The sequence below is a fragment of the Chiroxiphia lanceolata genome, chromosome 5 (assembly GCF_009829145.1).
Source record: "Chiroxiphia lanceolata isolate bChiLan1 chromosome 5, bChiLan1.pri, whole genome shotgun sequence".
Lineage (NCBI taxonomy): Eukaryota > Metazoa > Chordata > Aves > Passeriformes > Pipridae > Chiroxiphia > Chiroxiphia lanceolata.
Genome location: NC_045641.1, coordinates 978167 through 1003886, shown reverse-complemented (window position 1 = coordinate 1003886; position 25720 = coordinate 978167). Strand labels below are relative to the sequence as shown.

The window sequence follows — 25720 nt, the reverse complement described above, 5'->3', positions numbered from 1 at the left end:
ATGTAAACAGACAACGGGGTTAATAAAAGCAAAGGATAAAGGGTTTCACTGTGAGGGCGGTGAAACACCGGCAAGGGTCGCCCAGGGGGGCTGTGGGTGCCCCAGCTCTGGGAGTGTCCAAGGGCAGGTTGGGAGAGCTGGGGGGGGTTCACCTGGAGAAGAGAAGGCTCCAGGGAGAGCTGAGAGCCCCTTGCAGGGCCTAAAGGGGCTCCAGGAGAGCTGGAGAGGGACTGGGGACAAGGGATGGAGGGACTGGGGCCAAGGGATGGAGGGACTGGGGCCAAGGGATGGAGGGACAGGACACAGGGAATGGCTTCCCACTGCCAGAGGGAAGGGATAGTGGGAATGAATTCCAGGTGTAAACTAAAGACCAGGGGGCACAGAAATACCTGATCTGTTGATTAAACTGGGTTTTATGCCATTAAAAGAGGGCAGTCCCACCACCTCTGCTCCCATTGCCACCACAGGCCTTGTGTGGTGACAGCAGGAGCTGGATTTGTTCGTGAAGTAGGTTCATTAAACTCAGCTCAGATCCCTGAATCGCAGAAATCCAAGGGATGGGAACAAGGGATGGGAGTGGGGAAAAGGGAGAGATAAAACCGGTTCTCTGGGTGGGAGTGCTGGGTTAACAAACCCGAGGGGTGAGACCTGCAGACAAAGCCAAAATTCCTGACGCGGACGATTAAATCCCGAGTCAGCCGTGCTGGGAATGGGGAGATGCAGAGGGCCCCACTCACCTGGATGAGGGACACGGTGCCATCGGGGTTGCTGAAGGTCTGTACCACGGTCTGGGAGGGCACCAGGTGGGCGATGCTGTGCGTGGTCGTGGTCTGGGGGGTCTGCTGGTCCTCGAAGGCGTAGAGCAGGTCCTCGCGCCCGTGCTGCTTGTAGCAGTTCTTCACGATGGTCCTCAGGGCCTGGGTCCAAGACACCTTCCAGCACGAGGGGGAGAGGGGAGAGTCAGGGGGGGAAGGTTTTCTGAACCGCTGGGATTTGAGTGTTTGTCTTTGCTGGGGTTTATTATTGGATGGTTTGGAACCAACTCGCAAACAAAAGGCCCCCGATGATTAATTCCTGTCCTCATCTCCTCCTTTGTCCAGGACTCAGAAATCACCCTGGAGAGCAGCAGGATCTAGGGATCTCATCCCTGCTCACTGCAGGATGAGATGATCTGTAAAAGGGCCCTTCCAACCCAAACCATTCTGGAGAGAAAACCACCCTGGGTCCAGGAAAGCACCGACTGCCCCAGCACCATTCCCAGCCCCACCTGGAATCCCTCCCCATCCAACGGGTCCTAAATCACCCCACACAGGTCCCACTGCTCCCACACCGTGGTGGCCTTCTTCTCTGAAGACCTTTGTGACAGAAACATCACCTGTGTGGTGGCATCCACGGCCACAACTGGCACCCCCCACCCCTTCACCCCGTTCTCTCCCTTTTTCCCGGCTCCGCCGCGCTATTTCCTTGGAGCACCAAGGTCCCTGCTGCTCAGGATGGGACAGCCTCCCTACCAAGACTCTTCCTTCTGCCACTGGAGGGAAGAACTGCTCCCAGAGCACTGTTTGCAAGCCCCTGTGCTCGGTTTGAGGGCAGCTGGGAGGGGACACTCACCCGCTGCTTCTGCTCCTCCGTGCGGACGTCGCTGCGGACGTTGGCCCAGGGAATGTCCTCGGGCCACCAGATGGGTTTGCAGCTCTCCTTGCCCCAGCCTGGCTTCCCACGGCCCGTGGAATACTTCAGCATCTCAGGGATGAAGGCTCTCAGCTGTGCCTGCAACAAACCACAGCACAGGGGGGATTTTTAGGGTCTTTCCTCTCTGGTAGTTTTGAGGCGCTTCAAAGTTCTCACACGGTACAAAGTTACTACATTTAACACCCATCCTGTTGGAGCCATCGACTGGGAGAGGCCTGGATGCCTAAGGAAGATGGACAATACTTCACCATCTTCTTCCAGATTCAGCTTAGAGCCTGGGAAGAGCAGAGACCCAATTAAGCCAGTTAATTACAATAATAAGGCACAACCACATGTTGTATTAGCACACTGTACGGTTAAACCCTACCAGGAAGAGAGCAGGCCAAGCTCAAAGGGAGAGGATAAATAAACAGATCAGAATAAGGCAGAAAAACCCACAGAATGTCCTCAAAGTGGCAGGAACTCAGCCATGAGCTGGGGTGTATTTTACAGAGATGCTGCAAAGAGGATGGAGCTCCAGGGGCTGCTCAGATGTGAAAGCCACGATCTCACACTTCTCCACCCCTGTGTTGCCAAAGAAATTTCAAAACCCATGCAGGGTTTTGTGACACATTTGGGTTTTGTGCCAGGGATTCCTCGGAGTGTCAGGAAAAGGCTGGTTCAGCTGCAGAACGGAGCAGGAAGAGGAGGAGCTCTCACCTCAAGTTGGAGAAAATCACTTTAAAAGCTTAAAATCTGCATCTCTTTTGAGCTTTCACAGTGAGTTATTTCATAGGATCGTGGGATCACTGTGGTTGGAAAAGACCTTTAGGACCACGGGGTCCAACCATTCCCAGCACTGCCAAGGCCACCCCTGACCCCTGTCCCCAAGTGCCACATCCACAGGGCTTGGAAATCCCTCCAGGGGTGGGGATTCCACCCTGTTCCAAGGCCTGACCACCCTTTCCAGGAAGGAATTTTCCCAATATCCAACCTGACCCTCCCCTGGCCCAGCCTGAGGCCGTTTCCCCTTGGCCTGTCCCTTGTTCCCTGGCAGCAGAGCCCGACCCCCCCCCGGCTCCCCCCTCCTGGGAGGGACTTGCAGAGCCAGAAGGTCCCCCCTGAGCCCCCTTTGCTCCAGGATGAGCCCCCCCAGCTCCCTCAGGAGCTCTCCAGCCCCTTCCCAGCTCCCTTCCCTTCCCTGCACACGCTGTTGTATCTGTTGGCTCCAAGCTGGACATCAACTCATTTCCAAGCTGCCTTTTCCATGTTACACATGGAATATGTACTAAAGCACCTTCTTCCCAAGCCTGTCCATGATTCCCCTTCCAGTGCAGGACCAGCATCCACCCTCCTGTGCTCCAGGAGTCCCTGTTGAGTCCCCACTTGTTCAAACCAACCTGGGAAGAGCAGATTTTTGAGCTGCCCGGTGCAAAAACAGTTAAAAGCTCCTTCCCTGAACCTCAACGTGCCCCTCGTTTCCAGCTGGATTAATTACTGGTCCGTGGGAGTTCGGGGCTCAGGCTACTCAGGGTACTTGTTAAGGAGGGTTTGTGTTTAATCCACCGGGGAGACAATCAGCAGCACCGGCACAACCTGCTCCAGAGCCAGCACCGCGCTAATTAGCGCCCTAACGAGGCCTCACCCGCCGGCTCCAGGGGCTCTGACACGGGGTGGGGCACTGAGACAAAGACCTCACGTCCCTCAGGGTGTGGCTGTGACCACCTCACCTGGGGGAGCCACAGGTGCTGCCACCTCCACCCAGGAGCCGCCTGGAAACCAAACATCTGCTGGAAAAAGGGTTGGCACGTTCCAGTCTGTGCCACTGTCAGCTCTGGGAAGGGCTCATAAAACACCCAGGATGGAGGGTTGGAGGGAAAATGGGAGAAATGTTTCCCTGACACCCTTTGGTCCTGAGGTTTAACATCAGGTTCAAGTGTTAACGGGACTGAGCTGATCCTGGTTCTACCATTTCCAACGGCCCAAAGCACAGACAACTGTATTCCAACTGTATTCCAACTGTATTCCAACTGTATTCCAACTGTATCCCAGTGCTGGAAACAACAAGGAAAAGGGTTTCTGGAACAGAGTAAAACCTGTGGTTGGGAATTTCCATCTGAAAGAGCAGAAGAGTTCTGTTCACACCATCCACCAAGCACCCAAAAATCAAACATCTGCTGGAAAAAAGGTTGGCACGTTCCAGTTTGTGCCACTGTCAGCTCTGGAAAGGGCTCATAAAACACCCAGGATTTGGGAGAAACTGAGAAATATTTCCTTGATGCCCTTTGGTCCTGAGTGTTCCTGAGGTTTAACATCAGGTTCAAGTGTTAACGGGACTGAGCTGATCCTGGTTCTACCATTTCCAACGGCCCAAAGCACAGAAAACTCTATTCCAGCTGTATTCCAGTGCTGGAAAAAACATGGAAAAGGGTTTGTGGAACAGAGCAAAACCTGTGGCTGGGAATTTTCTCCCTGTCCCCACAGCTCAGCCTCAGGATCTCTGGGAAAAGCAAAGCCGAGTCCATGCAGGAAGAGGAAGTGCCTCTGGAAGTGGAAGAGGGAAAACAGCAACTGCACAACAGCTGGAACATCCACTCCTCCCTGATCCAGGACCTCGCCCTTCCCACTGCTGGAAAACCCATCAGGACACAGTTCCTGACGCTGCCAAGCCGGGATCACCCCTGTCCCTCCGTGGAGGGGACCTGACAGCTCCAAACTGACTTTGGTGCCTTGTCTTTTGGGGCTTGGAATCTCCTCCAAACAAACTGTCACCTACAGAAAGGAGCTGAACAGGCACCAAGGTGATTTTGGAGAGGCCCAGAAAAACTCTGTTGCCTTGTACAAGCGGGTTATAAATCGTTAAAATGCTATTACATATGATAAACCATTACAAATCACATAACTAAACCATTATAAACGATTTCAAACCACAACAATAGATAAATAAAATAAATAATAAATCAATCAATCAATCATTCTAAACCATTATAAACTATTTTAAACCACAATAATAAATAAATAAATAAATAAAATAAATAAATAAATAAAATAATAATAAATAAATCATTCTAACCCATAGATTATAAATCACTATGATCATGATGAACGATTATAGATCTCTTCTAAACTTCAGACAAACGATGAAGTTTAAAAAAAAGGCAGATTAAAGGACAAAACCAGCTGCTCAGAAATCCAACTGTGGACACCCCAGTGGGAACCACCTGAAGCAGCTGAGTTTAGTTAAGCTCAGATCTGAGCTTAGTTAAGCTCAGCTTAGCCAGTCTTAGGCCTCGGTCATATCAGGGAGCAGCTGAGAAGAGGTTTAGGGGCAAGCTCAGCTCTGACCCCGTGTCCCCAAGGTCCAGAAGCCCCAAGATTTCTCCCTGTGGTGGCTCCAGGGAAATGTCCCTTCCCCTGCCCAGCCCAGGGGGTGACATTCCCCATTCCCAAGTTTCCCTCCCACCCAATGTGTATTTATATTTATTTTTAGATTTTATAATTTTAATTTTTTTTTTTTACATTTTAATTTTATTTTTATTTTATATTTTTACTTTTTGTCTTTACTTTTTATTTTAGTTTATACTTTTACTTTTTATTTTTATTTTACAGTTATTTTTACATTCACAGTTGTGGTTTTATATTTTCTAACTATAGTTTACCATTTATCTTTATATTTTTTAATTATATTTTACCATTTATCTTATATTTGTATGCTATAGTTATATTTTTACATTTTTTTTATATTTTCAATTATATTTTTACATTTATTTATATTTTATAGTTGTATTTTTATGTTTATCTTTATATTTATACTTGTATGTCATGGTTGTATTTTTACATTTATTTTGATATTTTGATATTTTATAATTATATTTTTGCATTTATTTTTTATATTTTTGTTATATTTTTACATTCATTTTTATATTTATGTTTGTATGTTATAGTTATATTTTTACACTTGTTTGTCTATTTTTCTATTTTATAATTATATTTTAACCTTTACTTTTATATTTTGTAGTTATATTTTTACATTTACTTTTATATTTTTATACTTTATAGTTCTATTTTTACTTTTTTTTCTATTTTTGTATTTTACAATTATATTTTACCTTTATTTTTATATTTTTCAGTTCTGTTTTTACATTTATTTTTCTATTTTTCTATTTTATAATTATAGTCTTACCTTTATTTTTATATTTTATAGTTCTATTTTTACACTTATTTTTCTATTTTATAATTATAGTCTTACCTTTATTTTTCTATTTTATAGTTCTATTTTTACATTTGTTTTTCTATTTTTCTATTTTATAATTCTATTCTTACCTTTATTTTTATATTTTTCAGTTCTATTTTTACATTTATTTTTCTATTTTATAATTCTATTCTTACCTTTATTTTTATATTTTTCAGTTCTATTTTTACACTTATTTTTCTATTTTATAATTATAGTCTTACCTTTATTTTTATATTTTATAGTTCTATTTTTTCATTTATTTTTCTGTTTTATAATTCTATTCTTACCTTTATTTTTATATTTTATAGTTCTATTTTTACATTTATTTTTCTATTTTATAATTCTATTCTTACCTTTATTTTTATATTTTATAGTTCTATTTTTTACACTTATTTTTCTATTTTATAATTATAGTCTTACCTTTATTTTTATATTTTTCAGTTCTATTTTTACATTTATTTTTCTATTTTTATATTTTATAATTCTATTCTTACCTTTATTTTTATATTTTATAGTTCTATTTTTACACTTATTTTTCTATTTTACAATTATATTTTTACCTTTATTTTTCTATTTTATACTTCTATTTTTACATTTGTTTTTATATTTTTACATTTGTTTTTCTATTTTTATATTTTAAAATTACATTTTTACCTTTATTTTTATATTTTGCAGTTCTATTTTTACATTTATTTTTCTATTTTTCTATTTTAAAATTATACTTTTACAGTTTTTACATTTATATGTTACAGTTCTATTTTTACGTTTATATTTTATATTTTTATATTTTATAATAATATTTTTTTACATTTATTTTTCTATTTGTATTTTAGATTTATATTAATATTTAACATATAAACATTTCCCCCGTTCCCAGTTTCCGGGAGTTGACCCAACCAGCTCCAAGGGGACTCTCCCAGCAGCCTGAGCTCTTCTCCTCTCCACCATTTCCACATGGAAAACATTCCCATGGCAAAACTGAGCCCCAGGGACACAACCCCAGCTCCGAGGGCGGCCGGAGCCGTTCCAGCCCCACGGGGAGGAGGTGGAACCTCCCTGGGGACAGAGACACCCAAACAACGGGGTGGGGGTCCAGGGGACAACTGTGCAGGTGACCCCAAGCTGGGGGAGTGTGGATCACCCCGAAGGCAGGAGGGCTCTGCAGAGGGACCTGGACAGGCTGGATCCATGGGCTGATTCCAACGGGATGAGGTTCAACCAGGCCAAGGGCCAGGTCCTGCACTTTGGCCACAACAACCCCCTGCAGCTGCAGGCTGGGCCAGAGGGGCTGGAGAGCAGCCAGGCAGGAAGGGAGCTGGGAGTGGGGATGGACAGGGAGCTGAAGAGGAGCCAGAGTGTGGCCAGGTGGCCAAGAAGGCCAATGGATCCTGGCCTGGCTCAGGAACAGTGTGGCCAACAGGGCCAGGGAAGTGATTCTGCCCCTGGGCTGGGTGCTGGGGAGGCCACCCCTGGAGTGCTGTGTCCAGCTCTGGGCCCTGAGCTCAGCAAGGCCCTGGAGGGGCTGGAGCAGGGGCAGAGAAGAGCAGCGAGGCTGGGGAAGGGACTGGAGCACAAGTGCTGGGAGGAGAGGCTGAGGGAGCTGGGGGGGCTCAGCCTGGAGAGGAGGAGGCTCAGGGGAGACCTCCTCACTCTCTGCAACTCCCTGACAGGAGGGGGGAGCCGGGGGGGGGTTGGTCTCTTTTCCCAGGCAACCATCAGCAAGACAAGAGGGCTCGGTCTTCAGCTGTGCCAGGGGAGGTTTAGGTTGGATATCAGGAAGAATTTCTTTGCAGAGAGGGTGCTCAGCCATTGGAATGGGCTGCCCAGGGAAGTGGGGGATTCTCCATCCCTGGAGGTGTTTAAGGACAGACTGGATGTGGCATCAGTGCCATGGGCTGGGAACCACGGCGGGGTTGGATCAAGGGTTGGGCTGGATGATCTCAGAGGTCCCTTCCAACCCAGCTGATTCTGTGATTCTGTGTGTCCCTCTTGGTGTGCCTGTGGGTGCTCACCTGGGTCATCTTGTCCACGGACACGGGGATGCCGTCGATGGTCAGGGGGGGCAGCTCGGAGTTGACCTCCTGAGGCGCAGGCGCGTGTTCCGCCAGCGCCGACTCCAGGTCCTCCAGGATGGTGCTCTTGTACTTGCGGACCTGTGGGGGTTGTTAAGCTCGGGTAAACAACGTGAGGAGCACCGGGAGAGGGCAGGGACCTTCCCTGAGGTGTCACAGTGGCACAGCTGGCAGGAGATACCCACGGGCACCCGAGGCTTGGGCGAATGGAAGGGCTGCTGATGAAACAGGGAGAAACACCGGCAAGGGAAGGGTTTAGGGGGTGGAAGGGAAAGTTCTGAGGCAAGACTTGACGTGCTCAGGGTCTGCTCCATTTTAGGTCTGGCCTGCAACAAGGGGCAAGGACTGACAGCAGAGCTGAGTTCAGACAGTTCACAGTTTGGGGTTGTTCAGCTTGGAGCAAAGGAGGCTCAGGGGGGACCTTCTGGCTCTGCAAGTCCCTGCCAGGAGGGGGGAGCCGGGGGGGGTCAGGCTCTGCTGCCAGGGAACAAGGGACAGGCCAAGGGGAAACGGCCTCAGGCTGGGCCAGGGGAGGGTCAGGTTGGGGCTGAGGAGGAATTTGTTGCTGGAAAGGGTGGTGAGGCCTTGGCAGGGGCTGCCCAGGGAGGTTTGGAGTGCCCATCCCTGGAGGTGTCCCAGGAAGGCCTGGCCGTGGCACTCAGTGCTCTGGGCTGGGGGACAAGGTGGGGATGGGGCCCAGGGTGGATCCATGGGCTGGGAGGGCTTTTCCAACCTCAGGGACTCTGGGATTGTGTGATCACTACCTGCTCCCTCTCCTGTTTACTCCAGGATATTCAGCTGATGAGATGTGCCAGGCCACCACTCACGCAGAGGAGGGAGGACCTCAGTGTGTCCTCACGTCACAGAACCACTGAGGTTGGGAAAGGCCTCTGAGATCACCGAGCCCAACCACAACCCGACCCTGCCAGGTCCACCACTGCCCATAAAACCTAAACTCCCATTCCCAGGGTTTTAAACACGGCTCCCAGGCTTGCAAGGCTGCCCTGAGCAGAGCAAAACCCGCAGAGAAGGTGAGGAAGTCATCCCCAACTTCCCTGGAGACACCTACCACGTTCTCCAAGGGCGCGGCCCCGAACACTTTGAAGACGGGGTTGGGTTTGGAGGGTGAGATGCAGAGCACGATGGCCTGCTGCCCCACCCTGGTGGTGTACTCATCCAGCGTGGCTCGGAGCTTCCTGCAACACAGGGAGGGACAAACCAGGGGATGGGTGTCAGCTGAAAGCCCTGGAGAAACACGACCCCCCTCACTGTGAACCCCTTTTCTTCACGCTGCTCGTTCACCAGGCAGGTGAGAGACAGAGCCCAGCTGGGCAGGTTGGCCCCATCCATACCCAGGTTATCCCTGCTGTGCTCCCTGCCCTCCCCCAGCAGCTCAAATGTCAATTATTCCCCCTCCTCTCCTTTTCCCAGCGAGGTAAAAAGAGAAAAAATCAGCAGGGCAGCAAAGCTGGGGCAGCAGGAGGCTGCACTGCTCTGCCTCAGCAACACAGAACTTGGGAGTTTGTCGAGTCACTCGAAGGATTCAACAAAAGAAAGCTGCAAACACAGGTTGTTCTACATCCAGACCATAACAGTGCAGTTCTCTAGTGCCAAAGTCCTGCCCAAACCACAACTGTGAGAATTCAAGCTACAGGACGGGCAAGAAGCAGAAATATTGCAACAGCTCAGCCCAGGAAACCCAGGTGTGCACCCAGCTCAGCAAGTCCCTTTGGAACGATCCCTCCGTGGGATGAAAATGTTCCATCAGGGCCTTTCTTCTGCCTCTTACTCTCTTTTGGGCAGTGCAAGAGAACGTGGCAGAAATGTTGGCAGGAAGGCCTAAGGCAAGAGGGAAGTAGCATTTCCCTCAGAAAACCTGAGCTCTCCACAAAGTGACAGCTCAGTCCCCGCCCTAGTCACCCCAGAACCCGCCAAAAAGCACCACCACCAGCACCAGGAGCTGCTCAGAGATCCCAGAATGAGGAGTTTTAACTTCCCACTTGATTCCCAGTGGGGTGAAAATCAAGCAGGAACACGTTAAGCTGATCCCAGTGCAAAAAAAAAAAAAAAGATGCCTTTTGTCAGTATCTTACATGTGGTAAAATGAAGCAGTTTTGTGAAGGGAGGAGAAATAATTCCTTCTTTTAAAATATAATGTTCATATTTCAAGGCAGAAAAGAATTTGCTCTCCAGAAACGTGGCTGAGTCAGCAGAGCTGGGGGAAGGAGGGAAAACCCCAGGGTGGAGCTCTAAAAGGAAGGGATTTCACTCCCAAGGAAATATTATTTAACGCTAACCCTGCCCAATTAAAACTGAAACAGCACAAAAAGCAAAAAGTGCTTTGTTGCAAAAGCTAGAAAACGGTACCAGCCAATATTCAGGAATGTTTCCAGAGGGTGGGAGTGCAGGTGGTGTTTCCAGGCTGGAAAGCCTGTGGAATCCTGTCAGTGCTCCTCGGAGGCCCCCAGGTGGGCAAACAGCCTCAGAGCACCCGGGATGCAACACCTGAAGGGCTCTGCTGGCTCAAAAAGAGCCCCAAAAAAAGTGTTTCAGCTCCGTCAGGCATCCCCCTTTGATTGTTCTCCCCCAAAACTGTGCTCTGCAGGCCGGGGGAGCCTTCAGCGTGGAGTTTGTCCACCGGCAAAGGAAATTTGGATAAACACACATTGAATTTATTCCCAGAATTGTTTCATCATGCAAAAAAAAGATTATTTCATGAGGTAGGTAAGTCCTTCATGTCCCTGCAGAGCTGGGATGTGGATGGAGCTCCAGGCTCTCAGGCCAGAGAATGTCAGAGTCCTGTTAAAAACTGATTTCTTTGCTCTGTGAGCAGGGACAGGCCCCAGGGAAGGGCTGGAGCTGGGCCAGGGCAGGGTCAGGGTGGATCTCAGGACAAGGTTGGATGAGTGATCCTTGTGGGTCCCTTCCAGCTCAGGGTATTCCAGGATTCCAAAGCCACTACAAACATCTTCCAAGGCCACGTTACTGTGACACATTTAGCTCATGACCAGGGTTCAAAGACAGCAGTGGATCCACCAGAGGGGTCACATCAGTGACCATAAAATCACCTCAAGGAGGAGCAGAGCTGGAACACAACCCATTCCTGCAAACTGAGACACAGCTCTGGGGTTCCAGAATAAAAATATAAAATATATAAAAATAAAAATATTTTAGGGTTCCACCTAAAAAATATCTCCAGTCCCTGTAACTTCTGGACAGCACAGAGATGGATCAGGGATGCAACCTGAGGTGTCTGAGGGAAGGTGGGATCCTCACCTGGCAAAGGTGTCTGAGGGCAGGGGGGAATCTCTACCTGGGCAAAGGTGTCTGAGGGGAGGTGGAATCTTTACCTGGGCAAAGGTGTCTGAGGGAAGGGGGGAATCTTTACCTGGCAAAGGTGTCTGAGGGAAGGGGGGATCCTTATCTGGGCAAAGGTGTCTGAGGGAAGGTGGGATCTTTACCTGGCAAAGGTGTCTGAGGGCAGAAGGGAATCTTTACCTGGCAAAGGTGTCTGAGGGAAGGTGAGGGATCCTTACCTGGGCAAAGGTGTCTGAGGGAAGGTGGGAATCTTTACCTGGGCAAAGGTGTCTGAGAGCAGAGGGAATCTTTACCTGGGCAAAGGTGTCTGAGGGAAGGTGGGATCCTTACCTGGGCAAAAGTGTCTGAGGGAAGGGGGAATCCTCACCTGGGTAAAGGAGTTTGAGGGAAGGTGGAAATCTTTACCTGGGCAAAAGTGTCTGAGGGCAGGTGGGGAATCCTTACCTGGGCAAAGGTGTCTGAGGGGAGGTGGAAATCTTTACCTGGGCAAAGGTGTCTGAGGGGAGGTGGGGAATCCTTACCTGGGCAAAGGTGTCTGAGGGGAGGTGGAAATCTTTACCTGGGCAAAGGTGTCTGAGGGCAGGTGGGGAATCCTTACCTGGGCAAAGGTGTCTGAGGGGAGGTGGAAATCTTTACCTGGGCAAAGGTGTCTGAGGGGAAGTGGGGAATCCTTACCTGGCAAAAGTGTCTGAGGGAAGGTGAGGGATCCTTACCTGGCAAAAGTGTCTGAGGGAAGGTGAGGGATCCTTACCTGGCAAAGGTGTCTGAGGGAAGGGGGGATCCTTACCTGGCAAAAGTGTCTGAGGGAAGGTGAGGGATCCTTACCTGGCAAAGGTGTCTGAGGGAAGGTGGGATCCTTACCTGGCAAAGGTGTCTGAGGGAAGGGGGGATCCTTACCTGGCAGAAGTGTCTGAGGGAAGGTGGGATCCTCACCTGGGCAAAGGTGTCTGAGGGCAGAGGGGGATCCTTACCTGGCAAAGGTGTCTCAGTGCAGGTGGAAATCTTTACCTGGGCAAAGGTGTCTGAGGGAAGGTGGGACCCTCACCTGAGCAAACGTGTCTGCTGCCTCTTCCTGATGGATGGGTTGGACTCAAAGACGTGTGGTCGCTTCCGTTTCTTCCCCGTTGCCACGGCAGCGGCTGCTGCCATCCCGACAGGGCCTGGAAATCCAACCACAACGGGGGAATCAGCTCAGGAACCAGCCAGAAAGGACGTTGCCATCGTGTGGATGTGTCCCAAGGCTGCCCATGTGACACAAATTCTCTCCTCTCCAGCATCCCCGAGGTTCCATCCAAAGGCTCCGTTCCCCAGATCTCAGCTCAGTGCCAGGGAAAGTCACGCGCTTCAGTCTAAAGTTTTCCTCACAAACACGTAATTCTGTATTTTATCTTCCAGACCCACTGAAAAAACGCCCCAAGACTTTAAATAAGTGGCTGAACTGAGGAGATCCCGGTGGCCTGGGAGAAGGGAGCTGGGTAAAATGCCAGGAATCCTGCTTGGACACCTCAACAGGAGCCTGAGGCTTCTCCCCAGGGATTAAGGACCGGTTCTAATAGCAAAGAAACCGAAAATCCTGAATTCCTGGAAGTATCCTACAACAGTCCCCTGAAGACCACCCGGGCCTGAAAAGCCTGTGTGCTAGAAGGGAAGGGGGAAAGAAAAAAACCCTGCAGGATGGGAGGCTGGAAAAGTCATAAGGAAGGGCACGGGATGGTCAGCGGGGTGGTGGAACCTCCCAGGGTGGGTCCAGCCCATCAAGGGCTTTATTCACCCAGCGAAGTCCGACCCCAAACTCCGAGGGATTCCTTGGCACTGCATTTTCCTCCAGGAATGGTGGATCCACCACAAGGCCAGTGTGGAGGACATTGGGCTTCACTGGAAGGGATCTGGGATTCCCAAATAGGTTCCCAGCCCAGCTCTGCCAGGATCTTTTGTGGCATTTCCCTGGGAGAGGCCAAACCCCGGAGCTCCCGGCTCAGCCAGGCCTGGGTTATTTTTGCTGTTGTTTATGTGGGTCTGAAATCCTTCTGCTCTTGGACAGGTTGGGGGTTTTAATTTCGTTCTTTGAGGCAGAGTTTTACCAGGGGCCCTTTTTTATTGTCCAAACCAGCCTCGTATTCCCAGCACGTCCATGTTACACCCAGGGAGATTCAGGGAGCACCCGGAATATTCCGAGGGATGACATCGACCTCTGCCTAAAAACTGTTTCTTTTTTGCCAGCTTTAATATAATTTCTCTAACATAATTGCTTTAATATGATTGTTTGATATAGCACATTATACTATCTTTGTAGTTTTAGCTCCTATACTGTGTAGGAAATAATTCTGATTAAGATATTTTTTGTCTAATCATTAACACAATAAATCATATATATTTACATATATATTATACATATCATATAATAGATAATATATAATAATACATTATATATTATATATTACATAATGATACTATTATATATAATTTTATATATTTTCATAAGGATATAAATAATATATTACAATATGCAAAAACTTAATATATTCAATTGATTAATGAATAAATGAAGAATAATATTAATTAACAATAAGTAATATTAATTCATATAATATTAGTATATATTTACATGATTATATAATGTAAATTATATTATTAAATAATATATTATTTTTAAATTTATATGAATATATAATAGATAATATATATAATATATAACAGAATAATATAATATTGTATTATAATACAATATTATATTTATGAATCTATTATTATACTATTGTATAGTATATATAAATATATAAATATATAAATATATAAATATGTAACTATTTATATATTTATATAAATATAAATATATTGCTCTGATTAGATAATGTAAGTTATAGTATTAAATTACATATTATTTATATACTTTTATGAATATATGATAGATAACATATATAATATATAACAGAATAATATTATACTTTATTATAATATAATAATAATAGATGCATAGATATATTTATACATAATATAAATATAAATATATTGCTCTGATTAGATAATTTAAGTTATAGTATTAAATTATATATTATTTATATACTTATGAATATATAATAGATAATGTACATAATACATTACAGAATATTATATTTTATCATAATATTATAATACAAAATTTATTATATGATAAACATTATATAATAGATTATATAATAAATATATTATATAACAAATATAATATATAATATAATAATATAATAAATATATATTATATAATAATATATATTATATAATAATAATATGTAAAATAATATTATATATATAATGATATATAATGAATATATATTGTATAATATATTATATAATATATAATAAATATATATTGTATAATATATTATATAATATATGATAAATATATATTGTATAATATATTATATAATATATGATAAATATATATTGTACAATATATTATATAATATATGATAAATATATATTGTATAATATATTATATAATACATACTGTATAATATATTATATAATATATAATATATATTGTATAATATATTATATATGATAAATATATATTGTATAATATATTATATAATATATAATAAATATATATTGTATAATATATTATATAATATATAATAAATATATATTATGTTATATATTACATAATTATATTGAGATATTATTTCTATATATTATGTCTACACATTAATTTAATTATATATTATCTGCCAGCCTTAATGCTGCAGGACAAAGCTGTGCAAAGGCTCAGCCACACCTCTGCTATTCCCTAGACTTAAACCACCGATCCATCCTGGCTGGGATTGGCTCCAGGCTCCTCTGGGAGAAGGAGTTTAGAAACCAAGGAGGTCCCTTCTGCCCCCCTCCACCCGTGCCCGTGCCCCGGGCTCACCCGCGGCCGCCAGGTGAGCCGTGACCTCGTCGGCGGCCGTGGAGTTGAGGATGTCGGAGTCGTCGTAGGACGTGTCCTCGGGCGAGGAGGGCGAGTCCTCGTCGGCGCTCAGCATGCCGTGCTCCGTGTAGGTGGCCACGTGCACCTGCTGCACCTGCTGGGCCACGGCGTGCGCCTCGATGGTGGCCATGTGCTCCGCCTGCGCCACGCCGTGCTCTTCCATCCAGAGGCACTGCGGAGGGGAGACAACCGCGGCGGGGGTTAAGGACCCTGCGGCGGGCAAGGGGGACGGGGATCACCCCCCGCCGTGACCGCGGGTGTCCGGGAGAAGGAAACGACACCTGCACCGCGAACTTAAAGAGCTTGGAAAGATCCGCGCTTCCAAAGGACGCGGCCCGGCCCCCACAGGCCGCCATCTTTGCTGGAGGAAAGGTCCTCGGGGATCTCGGAGCCCCTCACGCGCTACGTTGAAGGGTCTGGTCAAAGCTGGGACTTGGTTTTGCCACTTCAAGTTCCAGCTTTCAGGGGAGATGCCCAAGGGGGACACACAATTGCCTCTGACCTCAGTAGCTCAGGGGCACAAACGAGGATGGCAGGACAGAATCCCAAAGTCACTGAGGTTGGAAAAGACCCCTGAGATCACCGAGTCCACCCTGTGCCCCATCCCCACCTTGGCCCCCAGCCCAGAGCACTCAGTGCCATGGCCAGGCCTTCCTGGGACACCTCCAGGGATGGGCACTCCAAACCTCCCTGGGCAGCCCCTGCCAAGGCCTCACCACCCTTTCCACCAACAAATTCCTCCCCAGCCCCAACCTGACCCTCCCCTGGCCCAGCCTGAGGCCGTTTCCCCTTGGCCTGTCCCTTGTTCCCTGGCAGCAGAGCCCGACCCCCCCCGGCTCCCCCCTCCTGGCAGGGACTTGCAGAGCCAGAAGGTCCCCCCTGAGCCTCTTTTGCTCCAGGATGAGCCCCCCCAGCTCCCTCAGCCCCTCCTGCTGCTCCAGACCCTTCCCCAGGAGTTCGGGAGGCCACTTTCGTTGCGTTATTTGTTTTGAGTCCAGAAACAGGCGAAATCATTCCAACCCAAGCCCAAACGTGACGTAAATCTTATTTATTTAATGCATCCGGTGGCAAAGGAGCAGCTTAAACACTCGGCAGGGCCCTGGACCACACGCCGTGAACACAAACCTGTGCAGAAGGAACAGGATGGGAGGCACACGGATATTTTCACTCTCTGTCTCCCCCACATTTGTGGGAAAGGAACAGCACAGCCTGGAGATATTTTCAAGTGGAAGAATTAGGAACGTGAACCCTCAGAAACAGACTCCCCAAAAGCCTCAGGGCAAAGAGGAGAAAGAAAGCAGATGACCAGTTGTAGGGAATGATAAAATATCCCCCCAAAAAATCTGACCTTCTAAGTACAGTCAGTGAATGAAAGCTCTGGATTGACTGACACCAGATCATGGAATGCCATGGAGGGGTCGATGAGAAAGCAGGATACAGACCAGGAAAAAGCACTTTGTCAAGGGGGTTATTTTGACCAAACTCAAAGGAGGTTGGGGTTGGGGTTTGGGGTTGGTCTCTTCTCCTAAGAAACAAGTCACAGAACAAGAGGAAACGGCCTCAAGCTGTGCCAGAGGAGGTTCAGGTTGGATATTGAGGAAAATTCTTTCCTGGAACATGCTGTCCAGCCCTGGCACAGCTGCCCAGGGCAGGGGTGGAGTCCCCATCCCTGGAGGGATTCCCAAGCCCTGTGGATGTGGCACTTGGGGACAGGGGTCAGTGGTGGCCTTGGCAGAGCTGGGGGATGGTTGGAATCTTCTATCCAGGCACACGCTGGAGGAACTCAATCCTGAGGGACAGCAGAAGTGCTGCTGGGAGAGTGTTCCAAACATACCGAGCTTATGGCTCGAGCCAAACCCTCTTCAAACTCCCAGCCCTCCCTAAAAGGCTGCTGGAGCTCCGTGGGGCTGTTGTCCAACCCTGTTTACAACTCGGGTTGTAACACTAGAACCACCCAAAAATAGCAGGAATCCAAACAGCCCCAGAGAGGGAGGGACCGAGGCACTGAGGTGCTTGGGAGCAGGTTGAAAAACAATCAGCCCTATTCTCCTCCCAAGGAACTTATTTTGCCGTCTCCACAGAAAAATGGGGGAAAATATTCCAAGCAAACCTTTGCCCAACACCAGGATTTCCCAAGCCACTGTGCTTTTCCTGACAGGGTTTATTGCTGCTTTTCCCGTTGGAGCGATACAACTCTAATTATTCCTCTTAAAATTGAAATAAAATTAGTTATCCACGGAAAAACACGCTCGGAATATAACTGACAACCTTTCAGCTCATCAGGAGACAAGGCTGTGAGACAAAGGATGCTTCCATGGGAAGGAAACCTCCCAATCAAGAGTCAACACCACTGAAACCTTGGTTAGTCATTGCTATATTCGAATTATTCCCAAAGGATTCCCGATTCAAGCCAGGCTTTGTGGGCAGACACCCTGGACTGGCAGCTCCTGCAGGTCACCACCCACCCGTGGACGGTGTTGTTGCTCCAGCAGAGCATCCCAAGGGTCTGCACCTGGATTTGAACAGAGATCCAGGCACAGGGGGACGAAAGGAAAGTTGCTCCTGAGCAATTTTAGAGACGAGCATTCATCCTTCCAGAAAAGGAACGTCTGCTCCTGGTTTTCTCCAGAAACAGTTTGGGGTGTAAGGAAACCCCAGTGATAGGATGAGGCCTGCAAAGACATCTCCTGGTAGTCAGAGCTTGGTCCAGAAGCCTTGGATCACAGCCAGAAGTATTTTTAAAGACAAAGTGCTTTTAAAATAAAAAAAAAAAGAGGATAAAGTGCCTCTCCTGACACAGGGCAGCTGCCTCACAACTGTGCCAGAGGTCCCTCTGATGTCCTGTCAGCCACCACCGCTGGAGGAACTCCGGAGGCAGGAGGAGCTGGAATAGCTGAGCTGCACCACCCCAAACCAGCAGCCAACGACACAAACTGAACAAAAACCCCACAAACTCAACACTAAAAACTGACACAAACTGAACATAAACCCCACAAACTCAACACTAAAACAACAGGGACTAAAATTTGAAGGCAACAATTCATAACTTGAGCCATAAAACCCCACGTGGGTCATCCCAGCACAGACACCCTCCTCTGCCACCACCATCAGTTTAGTGGGGGCTTTAAATTGAGCCCAAAATAAAAAGTCCACGCTTAAAATGATGAGGAACAGCAGCACGAGTGGAGAACCTCCCTCACACAGACAGCCCTGGGATTATTTGTGACCTTCATTCCTCTGAAGTGGGTTTAGTTTAGGGGCTGCAGAAGACACAGACTGAACATGCAGGTGGAGCATTTATCTGCTGGAACGTTAAATTATGATAATAAATCACAATAAACCGTTTTTACTAACTCATCCAACACCTCATTCACCTGTTCAGATTAGCAATAAATATGAGAATAATTGGAATGGCTTCTTTGGTGGTTTAAGGCATTTTAAAAGGAGGCAGGGGCACGGGTTGTAGAGGAAAAAGGGCAGATTCCCTAGAGGGAATTACCACTGCAGGTTTGATAAGCAAACCCCTTGATTGATTAATATCTCAGTCACTACCACGACTCATTTAAAATGCGCATTAAATGAGTTAAATTTAACGTGAAATTTTAAATCTTATTTTTCCATATCTGTGGAAAAAGTCTTCCCCTGCTCATGGAGAGGATTTTGAGGCCTACAACCTCAGTCTGATTAAAAAAAAGGCTTTTTTTTTTTTTTTCTCTAGTGAAACATCTGCCCCTCTGGAAACTGCAGGAGGTTTTGGACAGGACTGGCTTTCCAGGAGTGCAGACATGGACTCCTGGGAAAGGTGACAAAGGTGAGCTAAGAGAGCAGTTTGCAGCCCTCCTGTGAAGGCTGAAGTGAACATCTAATTTTGTGTGTCACGGAGATGTGGTGGAACAACAGGAACCAGCTCCTGTTCCACAGCGTCCTCCTGCGGCACAAAATGAGGGTAATGAGCCTCTTAATTAGGACAGGGGAAAAAAAATAACCCCCTGTGCCTCCAGTCTCAGCACGGAAAGACCTCACATCAAATGGACTGTGGAGAGCAATCCCAGAATTCCTTCTGTTTATCAGGATCTTGCACCAAGGAGCAAACCCCGCTGAGGGGAAACCTTCGTGGAAAAGGCACAAATGGGGTTTCACAGATCTTTGTCAGGCAGAAACCCTCCTGTTTGCTGCCAAAAGCCACCGTTTGGTGGTGTGACAGGAGCCCATTTCCTGCCATAGGATGGCATTCGAAACGGGTCCTTTGGGCAGCTTAATTTCCCATATTTAGCACCGAACACCATCAGGAAACTACAGGGTGAACACAAGGGTGAGGTGGGTTCTGAGCCTCCTTGAAGACTCTTCTCAAGCTTTGGCTCCAACAAGTAACACCACAGTGGAGGTTACAACCACACCAACCCTATCCCTGGAGACACCAAGGAAAAAGGACACATTTAGCACAAGGAAAACCACAGGAAGAGCAACCACCACATCCCAGCCTATTCCAGTCGAGTGTAACCCAAAACTGGAGGTCAAACTACACCATAAAATCATAAAGCCCGGGCTGGAATTCCCATTTAACATTCCCATGCTTCCCCCCGGGCTCTGCAGGGCTCACATGAGGCAGAGGTGACTCTCCCAGGATCCACCAGTAACAGCTGGGCTGGGACTTTCTTCCCTACAATTTTTTTTTGCAGGATGTACAGCTGGACAGGAATTTAGGAAACATAACATTTGAAAAATGCCATTCTCCAAGGTAATACTCTGTCACCCTAAAGGACCACCCAGAAATCCCAACTCCAAACCCTTTTCCTTCCACCTGCACAGCCCAGGAGCCGTTCTAACGTCACTTTAACTGAGTTACTCATCTTTAGTCAAATGAGCTTTTTTAATTAACAGGCAAAGTGGTCTTTTAAGAATTCCTAACCCAGTAAGCACGAGTGCCCCGTGCTGCTGGCTCACAGCATTCCTGGCATGGCAGGAAGGCACAGCCCTGGCTCCACACAACGAGATTACTGCGGGAAGGACGAGGTGCAAATGTTCCCTCTTTTAATCCTCTTTTATTGAGAGAGAGGATTAGAGGTTATGCTGGACTACCACAGAAAAACGGGGTGTGCAGGTGTGTTGTGTGGAGGGGCTGGAGCAGGAGGGAGGGGATGGGACACTGTGCTCTCAGCCCAACAACACTCAGAGGTGTGAAGCGTCACGACAACCCTGGTGTCTGGCACGGGTGAGATCACAGAATTAGAGGATATCCTGAACTGGAAGGGACCCACAGGGATCATTGATCCAACCCCTGGCCCTGCACAGACACCCCAACAATCCCACCCTGGCCCTCAGAGCGTTGTCCAAACCCTCCTGGAGCTCTGGCAGCCTTGGGGCTGTGCCCACTGCCCTGGGGAGCCTGGGCAGTGCCCAACCACCCTCTGGGGGAAGAACCTTGTCCTGAGATCCAACCTGAGCCTGCCCTGACACAGCTCCAGCCCTTCCCTGGGTCCTGTCCCTGTCACAGGGAGCAGAGATGGGAGCTGCCCCTCCTGAGGAAGCTGCAGGCCCCCATGAGTCTCCCCTCAGTCTCCTCTTCTCCACCTGAACAAACCAAGTGCCCTCAGCAGCTCCTTGCTTGGCCCCTCCAGACCCTTCCCCATCCCTGTGTCCCCTCTCTAACAGCTTTAGATCTTTTTTTTTTTTTTATATTGAGGTGTCCAAAATCCCCACTAAGATGCATCACCTCAAGGACTTGGTCCTCACGTGGCATTAACTCAGCAGGGTTGGCACATGACAAAACCCCACCACACAGTCCCAGCCACGATTAATCATCAACCTTCCACCCAAAGAGCAGCCTGGCCAGCCCCTCCCGGCGTTCTGGCCCTGGGGCAGCCTTCAGGGAGATCATGGACACGACAGGGATGATCCTAAAGCCACAGTGAACCACCCCAGTATGACTGGAGCTGGTTTTGGTGGGCTGGAGCCACCTCAGCAGGGTCCAACCTGCAGAAGGTCCCAGGTAACCAACCCGGTGCTGATGAGCTGCCAGACCCTTCCCAACCATCCCCTGGGCAAACAGGGCCCAGCACAGGTGAGCCATGCCCAGGACATGCCTCCTTGGGGCACCATTAGCAACCCAGGGCCTCAGAAACCCCAGATTTGTTTGAAAAAAAAAGCCAAAACACCCCAACAACTCCTAAATCCTCAAAGCAACAATTGCTCCCATCATCTAATATATCATATATATATATGTATACATCAAGCATATATATATCAACTCTATATACTAGATACATATATATACACTAGATATATAACCCAGAATATATCCATATACAGATATATAAATACATATTATTATATTATTATATATAGATATATATTATTATATATGGAATATATAAGGGATGCTGAAGCCTCGATGCTGTGGCCAAACAAAATTATTAAAAACACAGGTCATTTTTGCCTTCAAAAAGAATTATAAAAGTTAAATCATCTGAACACAATACACTCTGATAATGTTTGTTTTCAAGGTATTATTCTACCTAAGTTTGCAGGTTTTTTTTTTTTTCCCCTCTAGAGCTGTTTCAGGGGGATTGGGCATTCCCAGAATTCCAGCACAACACCCCTGGCATGAACTAATCCATCTGTGTTCACACAGGGAAGAATTTGGGGATTCTCCTTCCCTGCAAGGCCCTCCGGGGTACCTGAGGTGACAGAGCACAGGGAGGTTTGTTCAGTGCCAGAAAAATGGGATATTTCCTCCCCTTAGCACCTGGAACTGGGAAAAAGGGAAAGGACAGGCTGCCTCCAACAGCTTCCAGTGGTTCAGGAACACCTTGTCTGCTTGTCCTGCACGAGGTGGGACTTGAGGAGGAAAAACTCCCCAGAAAATCCACTGGGAGCTGAGGAGCAGGAGGACAGGGAGCTGCTGGAGTGAATCCAGGAGGCCCCGGAGCTGCTCCCAGGGTTGGAGCCCCTCTGCTCTGGAGCCAGGCTGGGAGAGCTGGGAATGTTCCCCTGGAGAAGAGAAGGCTCCACGGAGAGCTGAGAGCCCCTTGCAGGGCCTAAAGGGGCTCCAGGAGAGCTGGAGAGGGACTGGGGACAAGGGATGGAGGGACAGGACACAGGGAATGGCTTCCCACTGCCAGAGGGCAGGGATGGATGGGATATTGGGAAGGAATTGCTGGCTGGGAGGGTGGGGAGGGGCTGGAATGAATTTCCCAGAGAAGCTGTGGCTGCCCCTGGATCCCTGGAAGTGTCCAAGGCTGGGCTGGAGCAACCTGGGACAGTGGAAGGTGTCCCTGCCCATGGCAGGGGTGGCACTGGATGGGCCCTTCCCACCCAAACCATTCCATGATCCCATGGCTGTTCTGTGACCCTGAACAGGGAAGGTGTCACTCTGCAAACCCAGCACTGGGACAGGGAAAGATCCCACGCCCCACTCGCAGCTGCACATCCCACACCTCCAAAATTGGTGTTTTCTGAGGGAAAAAAAAAGGTCCATGTCCAGCCCCAGCAGAGCAGAGCTGTGCCTGTGAGTCACCCACATCCTGCAGCAGCTGCACACCAGGGGAAACTCTGGTTTGGGGGAAATTCTCCTCTGCAGGACTCACAGATCCTGCCCAACAGACCCCAGTTCTCCCCGTGTCCTGCCCTGCTCACAGCCCCAAACCCAGGGAGAACATCCCAGACCAAGCCATGCTGGGATTCCAGCCCTGACACACCTCAACTCCAAGCTCAAGAGGGGCTTTTCCAGCTTGAACACCCAGCACATTATGCAAACCCTGTGGGAAATTCCAGCTTCTCAGAGCTCCCGGAGGCACAGCCTCGCGTTTGAGCCGCTGAAAATGGGGCTGGGAATTTTTACTTGCTGCTACACTTTGGACTTTGGGTGCCTTTCACATCTCTCCTCCATCTACATCCCCTTCTGATTATCAGGGCTGAAGTATTCCAGCCATCCCAGGGAATTCCTTCTGGAGCAAGAGACACAACTGACTGATTCACCTGAAAGTCTCACGGTGCAGAAATAATAAGCCTGAAAATCACCCAACTTGCAACCCAAAGCAACTCCAAGGAGAGCTTTGAATCCACCAGGTCCTTTCAGGGAGGAGAGGGAGCAGCACTCCTTGAAGTCTCTTCTCCTTCAAAGGGGAAATGGGGAGTTAAAGGATTTTCTCTGTGCCCAGAAGCAGTGGCTGACACCAAAACCACACTTATTTTTGTTTCAATACACCTTATAAATTCCCACAGCACATCTCCACGTAAATCAAACCTGGAGACCCTGGTCTCCCAAGTATTTTTGACCCAGGCTGTGGGGGGAAGTTTCCCAAGGCTCCAATCCTCCCTGTTTGCTTGCTTTAATTAGATGGTTATGTAATAAACAGTGGGAGGGACTGGCTTCCTTCTGGACTGGATTCCTTGGTCACACTGGCTACAAGCAAACAGGGTCTGTGCTGAAAATACACTTTCATGTGGCTTTGTCTTTATGTGTTTGCAGGGAATTTCCAGGTGAATTTTCAGTGCATTCCAGGTGGATTTTGCAAGGGGACTGAGGGAGTTCCGAGTCGCCCCCAGTCCGTAGGACCTGAGCAATTTATTATTTGTAGGTAACACCAGTGGGTAAAATAATTCCCACATCTGCCTTATATCCAACCAAAACAATGCTCCAGGCTGAGGAAACCCCTGTTTTCATCCCTGTTATCCACCAAAATGGATGGAAAACAGGGAGAAAAGGAGACACCGGAGTCCTCAATGCTATGAATCCACCTTCCATCCTAAGGGTTGGACAGCTACATCCTCCTTCCAGGAGGGAAAACCCCGGGAATACAGCATTTCCTTGGCATTCTGATGCCAGTGTCCATCGGGATGTCCATCCCTGTCCTCAGAGCCACCAAGCTCAGCCTCCACCTCCCCGTTTTCTATCTGGCAATGGAAGCAATTCCTTCCTGGAGTCTGGCGGGAGACCCCGAGCAGCCTCGGAGTCCTTCCCACAAACCCGAGCCCGGGGATCTCCAGAACAAATCTCCTGGATTACCCGACCACCCTCTCCCAGCTCTTCCTCACACTCCTGCTGAGGACACAGGGCCTGCTCCCGGTTGTAAACTGAGCTATTCCCAGAAGGATAACGGGCTTGGAGGCTCTTCCCAACAACTGCTTGGGAACAACGGGGACAAACGACTCCGGCCGACGCTCCCGCCGGGATTGTCCAGCTGGCAACTGGAGCAGCCCCACCAGTTTTTTTTTGGGAAAAAGCAAAAGCAACGGGACCAGAAACGGGCAGGACACAAATATGGAACAGAACAGAATCCACCTGGATCCTCCCCAGAGCTGGAGGGGCCTGGATGGTCCAGGTTGAGCCTGGAAAGGTGATTCCTCCACTCCCAGGACAAATCCTGCACCACTCTGGGCCTTAAATCCTTTCCCCACTACAGCCTTTGGGGTTGGAAAACGGTTTGGAATTTCTGGTGGAAGCTCAAGTTTCAGGTGGGAAAAAAAAAACAAACCAAAAGGCAGATATGCAAGTGATGTTTGGGGTTTTAAGGTTTCAATCCTTGAAAACCAGAGGGGGTTTTGCCAGGATTTGTTTGCCTGGTTGGGATTCCCGGGCAAAAACGAGCTGATGAGGAAAAGAGGAACAGAAATTCACTCACTGAATTAAGGGATAAATAGATCTTCCTGCTACAGTAGGAATAGAAATATTTATATTGTGTCGTTATATTACATTATTGGTTTATATTATTATATTTATAATATAAATAAAATCCCCACTGTGCAGCATAAGTTGTTTTAGCAGATAAAAAAAACCAAACAGGTGTTTCTAAATGATTTTCCTCTTTAACTCAAGCAATGGGCCACCAGGAACACAAAATATCTTCCCTGGATTTTTGTTTTTGTTTTTTTTCCCCCATGGAGCCACTTCAGGAGCAGCCTAAGAAAGATAAAAGTCCAAGGCTGAATTTCACTCCCTGCACTGAAAATCATCAACAACCACCGATCCCTACCGACAGCACCAAACGTTCTCCCGTGGAAAAGCCTGGATTACATTTTCCTGCTGAAAGGGATCCAGGGGCACAGCAGAGTCACTGTGCTCTGCTGCCTTCCCAGAGGGTCATTTTCCAGCTCAGGAGGAGGGGAGTGGAAAACAAAACCCTAATTCCCAAAGCCTTCAAGAGACAGAAGGTGCCTGGAAATCTCCCTCCGCTGGAAAAGGAGGAGCGGTAATGGAAATATTCCCAGAGTTTGTGTGTGCACGTGGGGAAAGTTGGACACGATGCAGCCTGGAAACACTAAGGGTGGTCCCACTTCTCCTGCAGCCACCTGGGATTCCTGAGTTTCCTTCCCAGGCTGGAATCTTCCAGGCCTGAGCTTGCCAGGAGTGGAACTCCCTGAGGAGAAAGGGTTCAGGCTCAGGGAAGTTCTGAAATCCCAACGGTGAGGAAACTCCTCCCGCCGGAACACCTCCGGGGGCAGGGGGACATCGGGGCAGCCCGCCGGGAATGGGGCTCC

At 47.8% G+C, this 25720-nt stretch overlaps 1 protein-coding gene across 5 annotated transcripts in view; it reads right to left on the bottom strand.

Annotated features, from left to right (window-relative positions):
- NRF1 (nuclear respiratory factor 1) overlaps positions 1 to 25720 on the bottom strand; it is a 59812-nt gene that overhangs the window by 30909 nt on the left and 3183 nt on the right. For all 5 annotated transcript variants that reach the window (XM_032687282.1, XM_032687283.1, XM_032687284.1 and 2 more), the window contains exons 2-7: positions 15182 to 15413; positions 12341 to 12455; positions 9047 to 9173; positions 7918 to 8058; positions 1612 to 1770; positions 738 to 932 (exon numbers count right to left, since the gene is read on the bottom strand). In XM_032687282.1, coding sequence (XP_032543173.1) covers positions 738 to 932; positions 1612 to 1770; positions 7918 to 8058; positions 9047 to 9173; positions 12341 to 12455; positions 15182 to 15404 — 960 coding nt within the window. In that variant the 5' untranslated portion in view covers positions 15405 to 15413. The remainder of the gene's footprint in view (positions 1 to 737; positions 933 to 1611; positions 1771 to 7917; positions 8059 to 9046; positions 9174 to 12340; positions 12456 to 15181; positions 15414 to 25720) is intronic.